This window comes from Xenopus laevis, chromosome 8L (genome assembly GCF_017654675.1).
Source record: "Xenopus laevis strain J_2021 chromosome 8L, Xenopus_laevis_v10.1, whole genome shotgun sequence".
In the NCBI taxonomy this organism is placed as follows: Eukaryota; Metazoa; Chordata; class Amphibia; order Anura; family Pipidae; genus Xenopus; species Xenopus laevis.
The window spans coordinates 89,086,343-89,107,631 of NC_054385.1; the positions used below are offsets into that span (position 1 = coordinate 89,086,343).

The window sequence follows — 21,289 nt, forward strand, 5'->3', positions numbered from 1 at the left end:
TATATATTGCAACATACGTGCCATACATTTTTCAGGGAGTGAGACACACTAGTCACAAAATTCAGTGTCACACCACACCCACTGAACTACTAAATTTGAAAAAAAACTGAGTAGACCTTTCATTTTCACCTCTATGTTTTTATTTACAAACTATATAATTAAAAGTATCCTATGTCAGGGTAATATCAGAAACTGAAAATAATGTACCATGTACAAATCAGCACTCCACTGAGAGTCTCTGTATAAACAAACCTCTCCCTTTCCCAGTTGCAGGACTGATAATTTGTTATTATAGCGCAAACTGTGACTTTACTTTCAGTTTAAGCTTTCACCCTGTTTAGTGCAGAAATATCAAACTGCATACATATTTCCTGAAACAATAGGCAAGCTCTCTTCAGTGAAATAATGTTTAAAAAGTGGTATACTGCCCTTTAAAGGAAAACTATACCCCCAAAATGAGTACTTAAGCAACAGTTAGTTTATATCAAATTGAATGACATATTAAAGAATCTTACCAAACTGGAATATATATTTACATAAATATTGCCCTTTTACATCTCTTGCCTTGAACCACCATTTCGTGACTCTATCTGTGCTGCCGAGATCACCTGACCAGAAATACTACAACACTAACTGTAACAGGAAGAAGTGAGGAAGCAAAAGGCAGAACTCTGTCTGTTAATTGGCTCATGTGACCTTACATGTGGTTTGTATGTGTGCACAGTGAATCGTACGATCTCAGGGGGTGGCCCTTTTTTTTTTAAAATGGCAATTTTCTATTTACGATTACCCAATGGCACATACTACTAAAAAAGTATATTATTATGATAATGGTTCATTTACATGAAGCAGGGTTTTACACATGAGCGGTTTTACTCAGTATCTTTTAATAGAGACCTACATTGTTTGGGGGGTATAGTTTTCCTTTAAAGGAGTCACTTTTTTACTACAGGCTAGATACAAACTACTCATGCTTTCCTATTCTGTTTATAAGAAGTGGGAGGAATGTACAAAGAAAATAATCTGCAGGCCAATGTGAATTTATAGTGGCCTGTTAACGCTGCACTAATAACACATTAGCACCATTAATTGTGCCAAACAATGTGCTTTATCAAAACTGGGCAACATTGTTTTTCATAAGTATAACAATTTTGAATTGCACTACTCAAAATGCATGATGCAGTATAATGATTTACACTTGTTCAAGAAGTTGTAATACCCTCCCTTATACAAAACTATTATTTGTTCTTGTGTGTAAATTTACTTCTGCAGCAAGAAAAATCCCATTGTTTAAGGCGCATGTTGCTACAGGCAATAAGCACCAATTACATATGCTCTCAGTCTATACATCATTAAAAAGCAGGCTCTGCCCACATGCACAACAGTCTACTTAAATTGTAAGTATTACTGAAAGCAAACACTTATAGATAAATAAAAAACACCATGTAAGCTTATTGTTTTCATTAAGAGTCTCTTCTCTTTAGTAGGCACAATCTTTATGGGAAACAGCGATAATCTCATGGAGCAGTGCCACAATGGCTGAATAAAAAAGGCACTAAATTTGCCATGGGGCAGTAACTTGCAGCAACCAATCAGCAGGTAGAATTTACTGGTTACCCGTTTAAAAGCAAACATCTTATTGGTTGCTATGTGATGTCACTCATGGGCAAATGGGGGTATATATGCACATAATTGATAATGATATATAATAATTCTACCGAATTCCCAGTAAATGTCTGGTGGAATGCTGGCGGCGAGGGCATTTGGTGGCAAGTTCCAAAAGGAAAGGAATAAAACGATGAAGTATGCACTCCTCTATAGGGGAAGAGCACTCAAAAGTGGGGGTGAGGGCAGATCAGTGTCCAGCAAAGGCAGTAAAGTCTAGAATCTCACGTGTGGCCTAAACTACTAGAGTGTATCAAATCTGCCCAAAAATGAACTGTCATTCACTAACCTTGTAATCACCAGAAGAAAATTACATTACTTGTGGTGATTCGGCTTAATCGTGGAAAACTGTGAGAGCAGGTATTTTCCCGGGTTTAGCCAAATTGTCACAAGTAATGCAATTACAAGGTTAGTGAACAGCAAGGCATTTTCGGGGAGATTTGTTGCATGACGTAGCAATTTTTTAACATGGGTAACAAATCTCCCTGTGTGTCATTGCCCTTAAAGTGACCAAGCCTTTGATGACCTTTTATAACAATGACTGGATGGCAGGCCTTATGTTCAAACTGGCCAAACAAAAAATGCAGCTGAAAAATACAAGGCTTATGTACAGAGGGGTCTCTTTTGGAAGCAGCACTGAGAGAGTATCCTCTCTAAGTTGCACAAATACTTAAAGCATGTAATGGTGAGGTGACCTTGGGCAATTACCTGATCTCACTAGGTCATCAAGTGGGATTAATATATTTGAAGGTCCAATGTAATTACAGCGCTTTAGAGACCTGCAGGAGTTAATAAATGTTTGTTTTCCACTCTTTCTAAAAATTAAATGGAATTCAACTTAAATGGATACAAGTTGAAACAAGTTGAAAATCATTTTTTTTTTCTATACGCAAGGTGAAGAAGTAAGCAAAGAAATGCAGCTCCCTCCCAAAAACCAAGCAAGCTCTGACACTGCTATGCATGAGTCACCATGGGACAGAAAGTTATGGGTGTTTGGTGTGGGATAGATACAAACTGCAATTTTTCCCAACAGCATTACCTTTTTTCATATTACAAAGTGGACCACAAATTAGAATCTATGGGTGATTTTCTGCAGCAAAATCTGGCAAAAATGTTTTCCCATCGATACCCTGAACGCCTTTAGCAAGGCTAATGCCAGGGGCGTAAGTACGAGGAAGCAGACCCTGCAGCTGCAGGCGGCCCAGGAGGGAAAGGGCCCTAAGTCATATTTAGTTTCAATAAATATTGTTAAAACAGTTCAATCTCTAGATAAATATATAGGAAGTCCAGTCTTTTTTTCCCAGAAAAGGTGGCAACCCTACATGCAACCTTAGCCTTACTAAAATAGTGGCAAACAGGGTAATTTCAGGTATTTTATCTTCTGAGCGATATTGGACTTAGCCGGCAGGCAACAAAATGCTCTGAATTTCTCCAGGTTCATCTAAATGTAATTCCATGGATTTGCAGGTCAGGCAATAGAAATTTGGAAATGCAGAAATTATGTTTCCAAGTGACTATGGTTTGTCTCGCAAATTCACCTGCATGCCTAGCTTATTGACTTTCAAATGAATGGGAAACAAGTTCATGCGTTTGTCACTTGGTTGTTGGTTTGTGTGAAAAAATAGCTAGCAAATGTACAGTATGAAAGGACAGGTATAGGTACAATTATTATATATGTTATTTATTAAGCTGCATAGTCTGTAAGGTTAGTTGGCGCTATATTATCGGCAAACCTGCTTGCTGTTATCTTGCATATGATAAATTAAGGCAAAACAATGAAAACCCCTAGCATGCACCTAGAAAATAACAAAACCTTTCTCTCAATCTCCCTCAGTGTGTGGGTGTGGCTGATCCATCTGGTCATTCTGCTCTGTAAATGTCAATAAAGGACTAGGATGTCTAACACACCCAGTCACTGCATTATTCAACATAACAAAGAGGAAAACTTTCTGTGTACTGTAGAACATAGGGGCAAAAAACAGGTTTACTGAATAACTATAAAAACTAGTGCATAAAGTGAAAATAGGGAGGCCAATCCTATGAATAAATGAAAATGCATCAAAATACACTCACAAGCTGGTGCTTACACAGTGTTTTAGAAAAGTCTTGCATAGTTGGAAACGGGCTCCTCCATATTTGCAAGCAGTTTTTGAAAACTTCCCAAACTGATGCCCATTAGAAAATAGATGATTCCAGCAGTTCTACTTACGCATACTGGCTTATTAAGGGGCATATGGGCTACACAGACCACTTCTTATATATTATTTAATTATAATACACAAAAGCCATGAATATCTTGTAAATTATATCCTTATACACGGTGAGTAGTGATGTCATCAGTTATAAACGGTGAGTAGTGATGAAATTTCTGTCACATGACTCACTAAAATTTGTGTATTATAATTAATAAAGTACCCCCAGTTGTAAAATATGAGGATATTAGAAGTTACTTTGGAGTTCCATGACCTGTATAAAAACACTCGGCCTTCGGCCTAGTGTTTTTATATGGTCATGAAACTCCTCGGTAACTTATAATATCCTTATATTTTACAAGAGGGGGTACTTTATTCACTATATAATGTACCCAGGTCATAACTCTGCGATAAAATGCTCTGTCACAGATATTAATCTTTTGTGTGTTGTCGAAACAAAAAGTCCTACCACGTTTGTTGGATTCAGTGGGTATTTTAACAAGTAGTAATTAATTGTAATTAAAAGTCCTAAAAAAGTTATTTAAAAAAAAATATAAATAAATGCAAACAAGGCAATTTAAAGTTCTGGTGATATTGACCCTGTAAGGCATAGGACTACTGTACCACTTTCCACGAATAGCAGCCCCATAGAATAAGATAGAACTAGAACTAGTTCCTAGCCTGCTTGGAGATGCCAGCGAATTGGTGTTAAGTCACAACATCCACAATCCTTAATGGGTAGACTGGAGCAGATCCCTACATCTTGTGAAGCTACAACTCCCAAATTCAAATGGAATACCTTAAGGGCTGGGTCTCCTTATGCCTGAAATATTCTGGCTATAGTGCTTTGTATAATTAATAAGGCTATACAAGGATGACAACCGATTACTTAGCACTGCACTGAAGCACTACAAGCGGCAAACATGGCAGCATCTAAAAACAACTTTATACACAATTGAAGTGCAACTGCTTTCTAGGTTCATGTCCAATGCATTAAAAAGAGAAAAAAAAAAAAGATATAGCAGCTTCCTTACAACTTGCACATATCCTGTTTGCTTCCTATGCCGCAGCTGCACATTGGATTTTAAAGAGTATTTTTGCTTCCTCTCTTTCCCGGCCATTATGCAGCAGAAAAAATTCACAAAGACTTTGTTTCCTTTTCTAAATTGTATGACCCTACCTCCCAAAAACCAATACATAGTATGCTTGGCGTTGCTTTGCACTGCACATCAATAAGGTCAGCCTTAAATCAGGGTTTTACTTTTAAAGGGTAGCAGGTATCAGCATTGAAAGTGGGTGATTGGATTAAAATCAGATAGAAAAAGAGACACATTGTATGAAAAACAAGAATGTGCGAGAGCATTATACTCCTAAATATAGAAGAAAAGCGCTGAAAAAAAAAAAAAAACTGTTTCAGGTTGATTTTTTGAAAATTTCTGCTAAATCCCTACGATCGCCCATCTGGTCCACTTCCTGCTGCCTCCTTTCCCAGGCTGTTCAGGGGAGCCGGAGGCACTCAGCACACTGCACTGTAGGATATGAACCAAACAGCAGATAGGCTGACCTGATAGGGACCTGAATCTTGTGTGACTGCAGGGCTGTGGTTGGCTGTCCCCCTCCTACTGTGCTTCTGGCATGGACCTTTAGGACATGTCCACCCCTCATTTGAATCATGGACAGGGACCATAGGAGATCTATATGGAGCTCAAATAAAGAGGCTGTTTTTTCAAAAAAATGTAGTCCAGTGCGAGACCAGTACCATATATAATTCATAATTGCCTGCAGGCCACCTCACTTCCATTGTACTGCAAAGAAAATATTTTTCTGCTTGATAAAGGGGTTAACCCCGAAACGTTGCATGCTGCAATAAACCTATAAACAAGGGTTTTTCCCTGCCAGCATTACCGTGTGTGCCAGCGATTTTCTTTGCAACCTTACGTACCATACCATTATTTTATAACCTTTCAGAAGGTTATTTTTATTTTGCAACAATGGTGCATTGCCGTGAAACATATCACAAAACTGGTTTGTAACATAAGAAGGGCTTAAATAGGAGCACACCCATTCTGAATGTAAATAAAACACAGACATTTGAACATTCCACTAAAGAAAATTCTAGATTTGCATATATTTTTGCATAGCATAAACTTTTTTTTTTTTTTTTTAATTTTCAAGCCTGAAAACTGTAATTCTGAATAAAGCACAGCAGTGTTATAAAATAAGAAGTGACTCACTTATCATGATTGGGAGTCCTAGGGCAAAAATGAATGTCCCTTTATGTCAAGTGCACAAGGATTCTATAGTTTAGGCTACGGCATGAGAGCCAGTGTTACCACAATTTGACCGTACAAACTCAAACATCTGAGGTGAGAAAGTGCTGTTCTACACCGCAAGGAGGAACTTGAGAAGCAAGCCAAGCCAAACTCAACTGCCAGAAAATTGCAATACCACCCAGTACATGAAACTACCAGTGTTCATGAGTAAATATCATACCCTCAACTTTCACAAACAGTAAACTGCTTAACACCAATTATTCCCATGATATCCAACTTGTAGTGTATATGCACAGGTCACACGACGGCACTCTAACACTAAACTTTATCAAGCAGGGCCCTCTTTATCTCCTACAGACATCAGTTTTTAGAGGTAATGTCTATGTTTGCTGTATAAACCATTCTAATGTACAATGGTACAATGTTGTGGTGCTTTATAAATATGTTAATAATATAACACGTATCCTCTGAATCCTCTCTCCACCATGCAATTTTCAAATCAGAGAACAAGGATTCAGAAAGATGATAGTGCTCAGTACCCAACAGACCATTACATTGCTGAAAGACGTCTAAACACAGCCACACAGGTATCAAATGGATAAGTGTCCCGCAGTCTGCTTCAGTCTAAGTGCTGGCAATCTTTCAGGATTTCCCAGCTGAATATATAATAAATCAGCAACTGCCAATTTTGTAAGGTTTTCATTGAGCCTGCAGATATGCCGCTAGTGGAGATGGACACGTTATCACCACAAATGACTACTGCACAAACAAAAAGCCAACCCACATATTTTTTTTAAAGGTACAGATGTGCATGTGCTCTTTAAAACGTTGCGAAAAAACCTTTAACAGCAACAACCTCTTTACCAAAATGAAGCTATATAGAGCTACTAGAACATCCTGTGGATTAGTGTCTGATGAAACAAACAAAAATGATGGTCACCTTTAAACAAATGTAAAACTTTGGCAAAAAACACAATTCAGCATCTGACTTTATAATGCCCAAATCTATTTGATATTCGACACCCAAAACAAAAAGACAGTTTGAAATGAACAATGAATAAAACATTATAACCAAGTGTTCTCTAGGATTACTGCCGAGCAATTTAAGCAAAAAAGAACTTCCTCCTCAATAAATCTTCTCTCCCTAGTGACTTGGGAAAAAGGAAACCCATTTGTAAAGAGCAGCAGACACCATGAAAAAGGAAATGGTCCGTATATAGGCAAGCTTTCTGTATGTGACTGGTTGAAATGGATTTGTGGTAACATAATCCAGCATCCAAATGTATCTTCTCTCTGGTGGTCACTTTAAACGAAGAAGAAATCAGTTAGCAACTTCCTACTTTCCATCAGTCGATGCCATTCAAATGTTTTTTGGTACTTTCCTCATGAAAACAACCATCCAAAAATAGGAGTGTAAACATTATCTAAGCACAATTTTCCTATGTCAGCTTTACACCTATAATATTAAATGTAGAAATAAACCAAATGTTTTCACTCTTCATGCTGATAAAAGAAAAAAAAGAAAGAAAAAAAAAAAGCAACATTGTTCAGGGTTACTAAAAAATAAGTGAACAGTACTACTTAAAGGGCACTTGTTGAGCAAAAATAATATCCCCAACCAGCTATAGGCCACAGATCCCCGTACAACTGGCCACGTTGGGGCACTCGCATGCACATAATGAGCAAATGCCACAACTTGCTTATAATGCGCATGACGTCAGAAGCGCATTATGAGCATGCACTATGTGCAACATGGCCGCTGCGAGTGTCCCAACTACTGTTACCTCCAACCAGAGTGCAGGCTCTATTAAAGGATAAGTAAACCTTAAAATAAGTGATGAGGGGGCTATTCTAAGCACTTCTGCAATGTACATTCATTAATTATTTTCTTTTTATTCCAAGATATTAAGGGATACATGTACTGAAAGAAAGAGGCTGAAAAGAAAATTAGAAACCTTTCTTCTCACATCTTTCCTAAACAGAAAAACATAAGAGGCTGCTCTTTCTTTCTCCTGACAACTTCCTTGACTACTTGCTGGTCAGACTGGTGGAAAACTGACCAGCAGGTGGCGCTGTTGTAACAAAATTCATTCATATTAATAGTAGTATCCCTTAATATCTTGGAATTAAAAGAATATAAATAATGAATGTACATCGCAGAAGTGCTTAGAATAGCCCCCTCATCAATTTTACATTCATTGTTATTTTGTTACAAAATGTGACTAATGATACTCGTAGGCATGCAAACAATCAGCTGAACAGATGGATACTATACGAGAGGCCATACCTTACAATTGCAAGAAAATCTTAGGTGGTTATATAATAAAAGGCACTAAAATTGTCCAGGAGCAGTAACCCATAGCACCAATAAGCAGGTAGCATTTACAAGTCACCTGAATAAAAGCAAACATCTCGTGCTCCTGGGCAAACTTAGTGCCTTTTATTACATTTGGGTGTTAATTGTCAAGTGGTTTTCAAGTTAAAAATACCTTTTGGTCACATAACAGTCAAGGCTAAAGCTCATCAACTGCTCATTGCACTCATTATAACAAATGATATGGCAAGCCCCTCTTATAGATCAGTGTTTTGAAGACCCATAATCACCCTAATCAGCTTTATCATAGCAGAAAGCCTCTGAGGCAGAAGTGTGGCACGGCACACGCGCTGCTTCTTATTCCGAAGTCGCCCGAAGTGGAAAAAGACAAGACAGAGGTAAGGCATTCGGGGAGATTGGTCGCCGCAAAGACAAGGCGATTAGTCACCAGGCAACTAAATCTCCCCAAATCACCCAAAGTGACCTTACCTTTAGGAAAATAACTTTTCAGAATTAAAGTAGCTTCAGAATATCACATATAATCTGGAAAGATTATCAATGCTTTTAGCATAACCTAGTTATCTATAAAGTACTTTCCTTATCCGAATACATACAATGTAGGCCTTGCCTGTGTGCCCTATTAAACAATAGATGTCAAAGGTTTGCAGCCACTAAAGTGATTGTTTCCTTTTCCTGTTTAACATACTTCCTGGGAAGTTAAACTTAACCCCTTAAACTACATTTACTTGAGAACCAACAATCCATATTTGAGCTGAGAGGTTTAAGATACAGATAATTGATATATAATTTTTTTAAAGAAAGGAGAAAACGTTGTAAACAGAAGAACTTGCCCAAACTCACACAGTTCAAAAGAACCAATCATTTAAGTCATACCAGCTGTCAACTGCTGCAGCCTGCAACAAATCAAAATGTAATTACACACCAGAAAAGATACAAGTATGCATGCCTGTAAGAATAGTAAATGCAATAAATATGTAAACTGTTAAAGGGCATGTTAACCCAAATGTGAATCTATCAAACTTCCCAACATATAAACTGTAAATGATTTTTAAGTTAATGTAAAATAAGTATGTTCTCCTCCACGTAATGGCCAGTTGCCACAATGCCTTACACGCTCTGTGATTAACAAACCTGCAAGGAAGGAGAATCACAGAAGTGGGCAAGGCACTCTGTAGGAAATACAGGTTCGGATGTAGGAGAGGTGACTATGACTAAATTGTCTGTAATCAGGACCAGCAGTGTTAGGGCTCTTACACACGGCCGTTCCGACCTGCGCTCCCCTGCGTTCCGTTTTTTGGCGTTCAGCCGCAGGGGAGCGCAGGAATAGACGCAAGTCATTATTTGAAATGGGGCTGTACTCACTCAGGCGCGTGTAGGCGCCGAACCCAGGTTCAGACGCAACATGCTGCATTTTTCCTGCGTTCGGCTCCTACACGCGCCTGAGCGAGTACAGCCCCATTTCAAATAATGACTTCCGTCTATTCCTGCGCTCCCCTGCGGCTGAACGCCAAAAAACGGAACGCAGGGGAGCGCAGGTCGGAACGGCCGTGTGTAAGAGCCCTAAGAAATAGCAAACGACAGACAGATATTCAATAACTTTAATTATACATTTTCAGTGACTTTAGAATAAAATTATATGCATAAGTGAGACACATAAAAAACATCATTGTATCATGATCCTAAGACCGCTGAAAAGCCTCTGCTAAATGTTATATTACAACCAAATACAGAGGAAAATAATACAGAGGAAAATAGACTAGAAAAGCTGTGCAATGCTACAAAAGCAGAACCCAGAGAGTCTGAGTCTCTCCAAAGCAAAGATGGGGAGGGGGTACACCTCTCTGTGAAACACTGTGGGGGGGGATATTGCAACAATTTAAGAATAATAAATTGCAAAGATATCATCACCTACAGTTCAAAAAAACATTAAAAGAGCCCCAGAAATGAAGTGATTGTGTTAAAAAAAAAAAAGCTTTAGTTCCTCGCATTTTTATGCAATCTTTTTGTTAAACCCAGGGAATTAAAGATGAAAGTCTGCAGTTCAACTGCATCCGAGTTATTTAAAATTCACTGTGGTAATGTACAGAACCAAAATTAGAAAACAGTTGTCTCTGTTCAAAGAGTTATGGGCCTAACTGTATGATCTTTATGCAAACTACATGTCCTACAAAATGCGGATGTAATTTAAAGCAATGATCAGTGGAATGTGTTAGGGATCCACTGTGACCACTAAGAGAACTACACAAGTACAACAAAATATTATTTTAATATTTTTTTAGTGCAACAATTTTCAATGAGAAACAGTTTCAGAAAGGATCATTGTGGTACATAGAAATGATACTAAAAACATAGGACTGGGCATACGGAGGTCATTAAACTTATTAATTATTAAATCTAATCCCATTACAGCTAGTTTCTACCTTGTGCTAAGGGGACTCCATTAAAGAACAGGCGACTTTAGGCTAAAGTCCAGAAGACTAAAAGGCAGCTAGAACAGATGCACTTAGGTTAATAGGCTATAAAAAGTTATATTCTTGCAGTTGGTCTATACTATTTACTGTGACACTATGAATAGTGTTTGTATTCTGCCTCTGTTCATCTTATCCTTTGAATGCTGATTGCAAGGGTCTCCCCACAGATCCATCATGACAGTTACATATAGTAGGGATGCACCTAATCCACAATGTTAGGATTTAGCCGAATACCAAACAGAATCCGAAACCCAGGGAGAAAGAGAAGCATGCGTGCAGCGTGCGATTAAAAAAAAATTGACTTGTTTGTGTGACGAAAAGTCACGTGATTTTTTGTATTCGGTTCGGCCAGGCACTTGGATTCGGCCGAATATGAATCCTGCTGAAAAAGGTGGAATCCCAAACAGAATCCTGGATTCAGTGCATCCCTAAAATATACACACCTCATTATAATTCGTATTGTCCTTTGAAAAAAGATGTTTTAATGCATTTAAGGGGAATAACTAAGACCTATCCTAAATAGGGACCATTTTTTGGAGTCTAGAATATCTATTTTTTGTAATAACTGTATATTCTTCTTAATATTTAGACCTTCCTGTCAACTTCTGCTTTATTAAACTCACTGCCTAGCTATATATATATATATATATATATATATATATATATATATATATATATATATATATAACCTCAATGGGGCCCTGAGCAAATGCCGGGGCCCAGAGCAAATGCCGGGGCCCAGAGCAAATGCCGGGGCCCAGAGCAAATGCCGGGGCCCAGAGCAAATGCCGGGGCCCAGAGCAAATGCCGGGGCCCAGAGCAAATGCCGGGGCACAAAATGGTGCTTAGACTATACAGCATGAAACCACTGGTCTGCATCATACAGCATAAAATACACATGCCAAACATCACAATGTAAATAAGTATGGGTCCAGTTATCCAAAATTCCCGGGACCTGGGGTTTTCCAGATAAGGGATCTTTCCATAATTTTGATAGTTTTGCCTCCAGTAAGGCAAATAAGGAAGGCAAATGGTTGTTTCAGATACCATTACAATTTGCTTCAGGATATATACTGTATACACCAATTTGCCAGAAGTAGTCAAGATGGCAGTCAAAAGTCAGCCCATGTATGGGCGTTTTATGCCAGTCCTCAAACAATATCACCATCACATTGTGCTCAGATTCTAAGAAACAATTCCACCACACTGTGTTACAATAAGGAAAGGAATACACAAGTAAGTCAGCACATAATCTGATGGTTCTCTTTTTATCTGCTGCTGAAAAACCATAGCAAGAACATCCATTTTATTAAACAGACAAGCAAGAAGTATTAATATATACAAGCTGCAAGTACAGCATCTAAGGCAATAAGCTGGTTTGTGGCTTAGACTTTTTGGGAATAACTGCTTCAGTGACAGTCTGAACATTGCCCATAGAAGGCTATGTTATAAACAGTGAAACACTGAATTTGACAAGAGATACAGACCATGCTGTAGAAACACTACAGTCTTTGAAAAAAATGTATGTAAAAATACAGAAACTGCACTTGAGCAGTAAACTTTCACCTTTACAATAACCTATTTTTGGGACGCTTACTTTTCTCTGTCAAGTAGCAGGTAGCCATGGGGTTAATCACCTATAAAGAAGTACCCTCCTCAAAAGTCTTTTGCATTGGGTGACCTCCATGCTGTTGTTGGATGGATGGATCGACATCAAACACAGAACCAAGCTCAGACAGCTGCTGCCAAAGTGTCTAAGTTAGTATTTTGTCCCTCTCAGTAATATAACAGGGAAACAATACTCTCAATAAGTTATATCACCAAGACAAAGTACCTTACTGTAAGTAAGGTTAAATTGTTGCTATATGTGTTATCCTGCAATATTGTTTTGTTCAGTACCCTAAATAATACATTATATTCATAATTATAGCAGGGACTTTGTAAAACTGGCTTTCCTTAGAAGTTAAAATCCGGCTTATTATTATAATGTGTTCAATGGCTAGCTAGCTGCAGGGATCAGAGAAAAGCTCAGTGCAGTCACCTGGTCATCCAGTGCAAAAAGCAGCATTAGAGAATAATTTTTTTTAAACTTGGTCACAAAGTGAAAGGTTAAAATATGGGTATCTTAAAACAAAATAACATCAGTGGTCAAAACCTCATTAATCCATTAATCCAGAATGCTTTATCTGCTCAGGCCGAAACATGTTGGGTCGTTCATTAACCCAATAAATAAGTTTAACAGACTTTATTTTAAGACAAAAAAAAGAGCATTTATAGGCAGGAATTATAGGTGGAGATGAGATTACGGTCTTTTTTTGTTTACAAAATAATTGAAGACATAGTGGGTGTGAGAAAAGACTGATGACAATTGTTTGCACATTTGTTTCTATAAATACAAGGCAGGCAATACTCTTATGGCCACTTGTGTGCCACTACCTACTGATTCTTAGGCACTACAGCAAATTGACTGGAGGGCCTGCTCTTATCTGGCCTGTGGTCCTTCAGTTGGAATTAGAGTAGACCTGGCTGCTCTATAACATTACATCACACAAGTGTCACACAACATCATGGATCATGAAAAATGCAAAGTATATTTACTTCACTGTGTGTAGATAGAGCAGATTCACATGGTGAGTTCAGCAACACCACTGGGGGAAAAAAAGTCTGTTTTTCTGGTTTTTTTATCTTGTTTACATACATCTGCAAGTACGTTTAATGATAATCATCTTTACAGAGAACACATGCCTACAGGGTATATTCTTTTTTCCCCAGACTTCATGCAGGTACAACTGGTTACAGTGACCGAATCACTGATACAAAATTGACTATGAACAAAGTCTGTTAAATCTGATATTGTTCATAAAAGGAAACAACTTTAAGAGAGGAAAGGGTCATTATTGCTACATTATCAACTTTTAAATATTACGGAGCATAAATGTTATATCTGCTTTGTTAATACCACTAAAAAAGATTGGTTCCCATTTTTCAAACCATGGGGATGCACCTGCAGGGTGCTTGAATGAAATTTTTAGGCCAAATATGGTAAGATATTGAGTGAATGCTTATTTTCTATCTAGGAGAACTCCTGTGACATGGTGACTATCAAGACATTTTTGAATACACTAATCTGCCAACTTCGGCTGCCCAATGCTATAAAGTCAATCTGCTTGGCTAATCAAAGAATTCTGTCAAATCTGAAACCTGCAAAATGCCCTCTGATTCCAACAAATGCCAAAAAGAATTCTAGATTTACCCCCCTTATGTAATAAAAGGCACAAAGTTTGCCCAAGAGCAGTAACCCAAAGCAACCAATAAGATGTTGGCTTTTAAACAGGTGACTAGTAAATGCTACCTGCTGATTGGTTGCTATGGGTTACTGCTCCTGGGAAAACTTGGTGTTTTTAATTACATAACCCCGTACGTGAACTAAATCTTTAAACAATATGGCTAGAAATGTTGCATGTATGGGACCAGTTATCCTGAAAACCCGAGGTCCGAGCATTCTGGATATGGGGTCTTTCTGTAATTTGGATCCCCATACAATAAGTCTACTAAAAAAATAATTTAAAAATGAATTAAACCAAATAGGATTGGTTTGCATCTAATAAGGTTTATTTATATTGTAGAAGTATAATGCACTGTTTTATTAATACAGAGAAAAGGCAAATACATTTTAAAATTTGAATTATTTGATTAAAATGAAGTTCACATGAGATGGCCTTCCTGTAATTCAGAGACTTCTGGATAATGGATCCCATACCTGTATTTTCCTGAACTTAGTGTCCCAGCTCATAGGTTCATCAACTCTTTAACAGTAATGATCAAGGCTTTCAGAATTGTCCAGAGGAGCTCCGATCTTTGATTAGGTTAGGCCAAAGTATTATACATGCCATACTGCACTAAATAAAATCAATGTATTTAGGGGGTGAGGGTTAATCTATTTAAGTTTGAGTGGTTTTGTGCACATCAGATAAGGGTCTTAGCAGTTAGCTTCTTCAGTCATGGCTTATTCTTAGCCATATAAACAGGAAGTAAAAATTTCCTGCTTTCAACTTGTTTTGGGCAGAAGAGGATTCCAAAAGAGTTTGCCACATGCAGCATCCACATCGATCAGACTCAAAAGGTTTATCCACTCACAATTAAAGATTGACATTTAGTTTGTTCTTCAAAAAGGAACATACATTAATAAGTCATCCTGCTTTTAGACCAATTTATATTTCCATTCTATCAGTGAGTTGCAGATCTAAATCTAAATTATGCAAGCAAATGAAGCAGATTTTCTTGCTTTTTTCTGTCCTCTGTACTGCTTTTGTATATAATGAACATCAAATGATACACTGAGGGTTTGCACTGTATGGTCTGGCAGGAGAAAGCTGCAGAGTATCACACTCTTAGCAGTAAAAAGCAGTTTCCAGCACAGAGCATTAAACTTTAAGTCACACAGTTCACAGACGGAGGCAGCTGTAGGAAGCATGCCTGTATACCAAAACTGATGCCATTAGCAATTTACATGCATTCCACAAGGATGTTCTCCAGAACTGGGATGGGCAGGAAGAGGAAGAAGAAGAAATGGCTCATGTGATCCTTTTGACCACAGCAATGTTATACCTGAATCTCCCTACATAAAATTCAGCCATAGCCATGCACACAGCCTGTGCTACATAAACATACTGGACTTCTGAATTCAGTGATATTTTGTAATCAGCAATCAAAATATATCTCTTGCAATTGTCTATAAGCCTTACTGTTTTTAACAGCATGTTCAAATCTACTCTGACGCCAAATTAATAAATATTAGCCTGCTGGCTTTAGCAACATGTGGTTTCAAAGCAATCCTTCAAACAAAAATCCTTTACCTGTCCTGACGGCAACACCAATGGAGAAGCTACCCACCACGCAGCTTACCTAATATTTTAGCCCCATCTGGTCCATGGCAGTTCAATTTTGATTGATGTATTCCTGCCAAAGCTCACATTAATACCCTACAAATGCATGCTGACATTACTGAGAGAGGAAAAACTGAATGACTTATATCCTCTACCAAGACATCAGCACAGACACATACTGTGTATGTACATTACCCCGATTAAAGGCTTTCTGCGTGCAGGATTTAAAAACCAATAATCTCATTAACAGATACAAACTGGTGTTTGTTCATTCACTGCCTTTTGTGGAGACTGGTGTTTAAGAAGGTTTAAGTCACAAATTGTTCAGTAGGACCCGAAGCCATCACTTTGATAGGCAGATTTGTAGCGTACAGGCTGGTGTGCCCAATGGGTCTGCAGCAGATGGATTAAAGTGCCAAGCTGACAGAGTGGAAGCTAAGGCCTTGATCACAATTAGAGAGTTAATGGGAGATGCCCAGCCTTTGGCCCTCCAGCTGTTGCTGAATGACAACCCCCTCCTCCCCAGTGAAGGACTGCTGGGGGGTGTAGTTCAAGAAAATCTGTTGACAGATTGCTGTTTATCCAAAGCCATGCGCTAGCAACCACTGAAGATGTTCCTGGGATACACTGGAACTAGGAAAGCTTGAAAAATGCATATTGCATAAATACTAGTAAATGTTTGCATGCACTTGGTCACCTTTAAAGCTGAGTCTGCATGGCCAAATAACCCTAAAGGGAATGCAGTGTGAGTTAGTAACCGTCTGTTTGCATCTGCAGTGTTACATTAGAAAGGCTGGATACCTTTGCCCAGTGCCAATGATGCCCACACTCACCCCATTCCAGGAACTCGCTGACATACTTGTCCCTGCGGAGAGTGGAACTGGTGCACTCTGTATACAGGCAAAGAAGCACGTCCAGCAGCGTCTCCACACTTACAGCCGCCTCGTTCCTTTGGGGCCCATCCAGGAGCAGCTGCTCCAGCCTCTTCAGTCTCACTTTGGCCGACATCTTCCTCCGTTTGCAGCCTAGCTAAACTAGGTACTTCACGTTAATGATAGTGATTGGCGTTACACTATTGGCTCTAAGGCCCGGTTGGTCCATGAACAGGGGACGAGCCCACCGCCCAGCCCAGGCTGTGTATCTCTCGCTCTCTCTCTCTCAATAACAAGTTATTTAGTCGCTCGCTGCTCACTAAGACCACAACCGGCGGAGATCATGGCCGCTCCCACTCCCTGCTTTCTTGAATGCTCCTCTTCACTTCTCCGCTTTGGCTCGGGATCGCGGAGCAGAACCGGGAGACGAAGCCCTTCCCACCGGAAAGGGAAGGAATGTCCCGACTGACGTCAGAACAATGTTGGAAGAGCCCTCTTCCGGCCAGTGAGCGGCACTACCAATCCATAGGGAATAAAGACTTTCACTGGAGTACGGGCAGCGGATGGGACAAACTTCATCATTTCTCCTCGTCCGCACCCGGAGGCTTTGTAGTATTTGTGTTTTAGTATTTGTGCCAGATGGAAAATGGGAGTAGTGGCTAGCGATTACATTCCCATTCACTGCAAACATTCCAGGCGCCGAATATGTGGCATCATACAGTAAACAGGATCAGTATACTACTATTCATTCTATAATGACTTATAATCTTCCTAACTTTTTGTGATGCAAACAGAAATAAAACAGGAGACATCATTTCTAGAATTAAACACGCTGTTCTGATGTGCAGACAACCATGTCCACACGATATAAACAGCTTACATTTCTGTAACCCAAAAATACATTTCCTTCTGCCTTTCAGTGGCAGCCTGTTCTGACATGATTAAAGTTGGGCAGAAACATAAAAAATACACATAGTGCTAAAGACCCAATATTAGGCCATTCAATCATGTATAAAAAGCATACCTCCCAACATTTTGGAAGTAAAAAGAGGGACAAAAATTTTTTTCCCGCACGTAGCACAGCAATTTTTTGACCACACCCCTTTCCGTGGCCACACCCCCTAATTACCATGTTTGTTTTACAAAATTTGGCAGATTATGAAAGTGAAAATATTTCTCCTCATCTAAACTGTGTTTTTGTGTCTCAAAATTGTTACAAAGTATCTTATTTGCACCTGTTAGTTGTTCTGGGCTCTCTGCTAAAAGCCAATTAAGTGAGAAACTTTGTTTCTTTTTCTGGCTGTTCAGTGCATAGAAAAGAGGGACTTTCCAGTACAAATGAGGGACTGCGGGTTGAGCTGTCAAAAGAGGGACTGTCCCTCCGAAAAAGGGACAGTTGGGAGGTATGTAAAAAGGTAAAGCAATATGCTGTGTTTGCAAGAGCTTGAACAGCTAAAACATGTTAACTGGGCCACGCAGAAGGAAAAGCAATAGGGCCACACTGGCAGGGAGTAAAGCTTGGCAGTTTCATATTAAAAAATGTGTGTAGGAATTAAAAAACATAGGGAGATATTAACCGAGCCAAATTAGGGTTTCATGTGCACAAGTGCTTAGGATTGAAATGTGTGGAGCTGTGATGAAAGGTAGGACATTTGCTGTCTGATATTGCAACAGAATACTAAAAGATGGAGAATTTGGTATGGGTTGATTGTTGCTTTGAAATGGAGAAGAGGCATTAGGGCTGACGGACAACAAGGGATTTCTTTGACTATTAGGAGGGTAATAAGCAAAAACATACTTATTTACTAGAGTAAGAAATTATTTTAAATATTTTTTTCTACAAATACTTTATATTTTGTAGAAGCTTGGCTCATTTCATCTTGGGGGATTTTAATATCTGCTTTTTGAGGTTTTTTTTTTTTACTTTGGGAAGGTTATACAGAAAAGCATCTAGATCTTGTCAGGAACTGATGGGAGAAAATATACTTTTGTTAAGAAAATGTCTAGTTGGTCCAGTTGGTCTGTTTACTATGATCTAGAGCAGGGGTCCCCATCCTTTTTAACCCGTGAGCCACAATAATGTAAAAAAGAGTTGGGGAGCAACGTAAGCAGGAAAAAGTTCCTTGGGGTGCCAAATAAGGGCTGTGATTGGCTATTGGGTAGCTCCTATATGGACTGGCAGCCTACAAGAGTCTCTACTTCGACACTATACTAAGTTTTTATGCAATTAAAACTTGCTTGGAATTTAAAAATAAGCACCTGCTTTGAGGACCCTGAGGGCAACATCCAAGATCAACGTGTTGCTCAAAAGCTACTGGTTGGGGATCACTGATCTAGAGCAATAGAGTGTTACAGAAACATTTACAGTATGAACATAAACAACAAAAGTAAAAATACGGGCAAATTTATTGTTACCGTTACCTGGTACTTGCACCTCCTTGTTACATCCCCTGAAGGGCCATGACTTACTGAACAATTCCAGCCCAGTCGTTTCTGTTTGCCACTCTGGTAGTTGAAGTTTTACTTCATACTATTCATTCATCTTATCCTGCCCAGTGTACATTCAATCAACCTTATATTAGAGCATACTTTCTATGAGCACTAGCAACCTCAGTCTGTAGACAGGGCCAGAAATGTTCCTCTTTCCATCTTTTCAGGAGTTGATGCTGTCATTGTCTACATTTTTGAGCCATATTTCACTCACGACAGTAATATGAGCTGAGTATTGTTTTGTTTCTACATATTTCTTCTACACTGCTTATTAGTATGTCCACTTTTCTGTTTATTCATCCACCTTCCTCTTATCTTCTTTTTCAAAAACAGGCCTAAACCTTTATATGCTTGTGTATACACAGAACTTTATCTACTAAATATAACCTTTAATTGTATTACATTTTATTCTATACTGCCAGTGTCTTACTGTGGTGTCTGGTCTACACCTTACCCCCCACCCCCACGTGCGCCATTTTCCTCTTACTTGCGGCCACAATTGGGGGTGGGGAGGAATGTCTGACTCAGATTGGGGAGAGGGACTAAATTGGAGGGGCCAGCCATTTTTTTCTGGTTTCCGACTGGGCCAGTTACACTCTGTATACTACCTTTCTGAAAGTTTATTTCTGTTGTTTATTTACCAGAAACAATTGTCCCTTTCCACTTGATATTCCTAGGCTATTTCTTCATACCTTTTATACTTTAGAGGTAAGGTCACACTAGGCGATTTGGGACGATTTAGTCGCCTGGCAACTAATCGCCTCGTCTTTGCGGCGACCAGTCTCCCCAAATTCCTTACCTTTGTCTTGCGCAGGCAAAAATGAAAAATCGCCTGCGGCATGGCACACGCGTCGCTTGGTATTCCGAAGTCGCCCCGAAGTTTCCTCGCGAGGCAACTTCGGGCGACTTCGGAATACGAAGCTATAAAAAAAAGCATATATTGTATAATTCTTCTTTCTATTCATTTCATCTCTTTCGGTATTGCTGTTGCCCCCCCTTTTTTCAGTTCCTTGTTTAGGTTTTGTGGGATACCAGTCCTTTATAGAGTTCTTACATTCTTTGTTGCTGAATACATATCCATGTTGCTGTCCACCATAGGTACATTTTCTTTAACCATTCCCTGTTTTTGTGTATTTTATATCTCACTTTACAAGATTAGCCTGGGAATGAAACAGATTTTTGTAAGCAATATAATTTTATTCCAGGCATTTACAGTGCACACAAGTATTGCCATAATTTTGTAGAAAGTGGATTAAAATAGGCCATAGGCAATGGGACATATCATGTTAGGTAATGTCAGGTAAATAAGAACAGAGTTACACTTAGGCCTAATACTTGCATAATTATACGAACAGAAGGAATACTGGAAGTGTGGAGTCTTCCCCAGAGGGAGAAGAAATATGCCAAGGGCATTTCCCCCATCTGTTGAGCTAATGGCTGTGAAGTCAAAGATTGCTTGCATGCTTTGGGATTTCCAATAATTAATGGATGGGAGAGGGGCTGATGGATGTATAGAATCAAACTAATACATTATGGAAACTTTAAGATCAGATAATGTTTTTACATGAATAAAATTCATTACAATTGTAATTTATATTAATGTTTTAAACAAAACAAAGTGAGAAACATCTGAGCACTTTGCAGCAATGGGAATTATGAGAGCAGTTTCACTCATTTTCTGCACATGCAAAATAATCTTGGTGGTGATACAACCTTGTCACTATGCACACAAACAAATATCTTCCTTGTAATTAATTCTGTCAACTCTTAATTCCAGGTAAGTCAACTACATAATTGAATGCAAACTTAGTCAGTATAATCATGTTTAATGAGTCTGCAAATGTGTATTCTGGATGGTTGCGTTATACTAGAGTATAAAACGAAATGCTTTTAGAGATACAGACTGACATAGAAGGTTTCCCTTCATTTTAGGGTTTTAAATCACGTGTAAAAACATAACTCCTGATTAACCAAATCAAATTTGCTGTGTCATAAAATGTAAATCCCTATTATTAAATCTGAATTATAGGTGCAATTATGGCATAATTGACATCATAAATTAGGCTTGAGAAAGGGCCCTGTGAGGCCCAAAACATTGCCCTTTT

General features: G+C 38.7%; 1 protein-coding gene across 8 annotated transcripts in view; it reads right to left on the reverse strand.

The window, feature by feature from the left end:
• Positions 1-17,215, reverse strand: part of cdc42bpb.L (CDC42 binding protein kinase beta L homeolog) — an 85,031-nt gene extending 67,816 nt beyond the window's left edge. For 4 of the 8 annotated variants that reach the window (XM_041571965.1, XM_041571963.1, XM_041571964.1 and 1 more), the window contains exon 1: positions 16,656-17,215. In XM_041571965.1, the coding sequence (XP_041427899.1) occupies positions 16,656-16,830 (175 nt within the window). In that variant the 5' untranslated portion in view covers positions 16,831-17,215. 8 annotated transcript variants of the gene reach the window in all.
• Between the last annotated feature and the right edge of the window lie 4,074 nt (positions 17,216-21,289).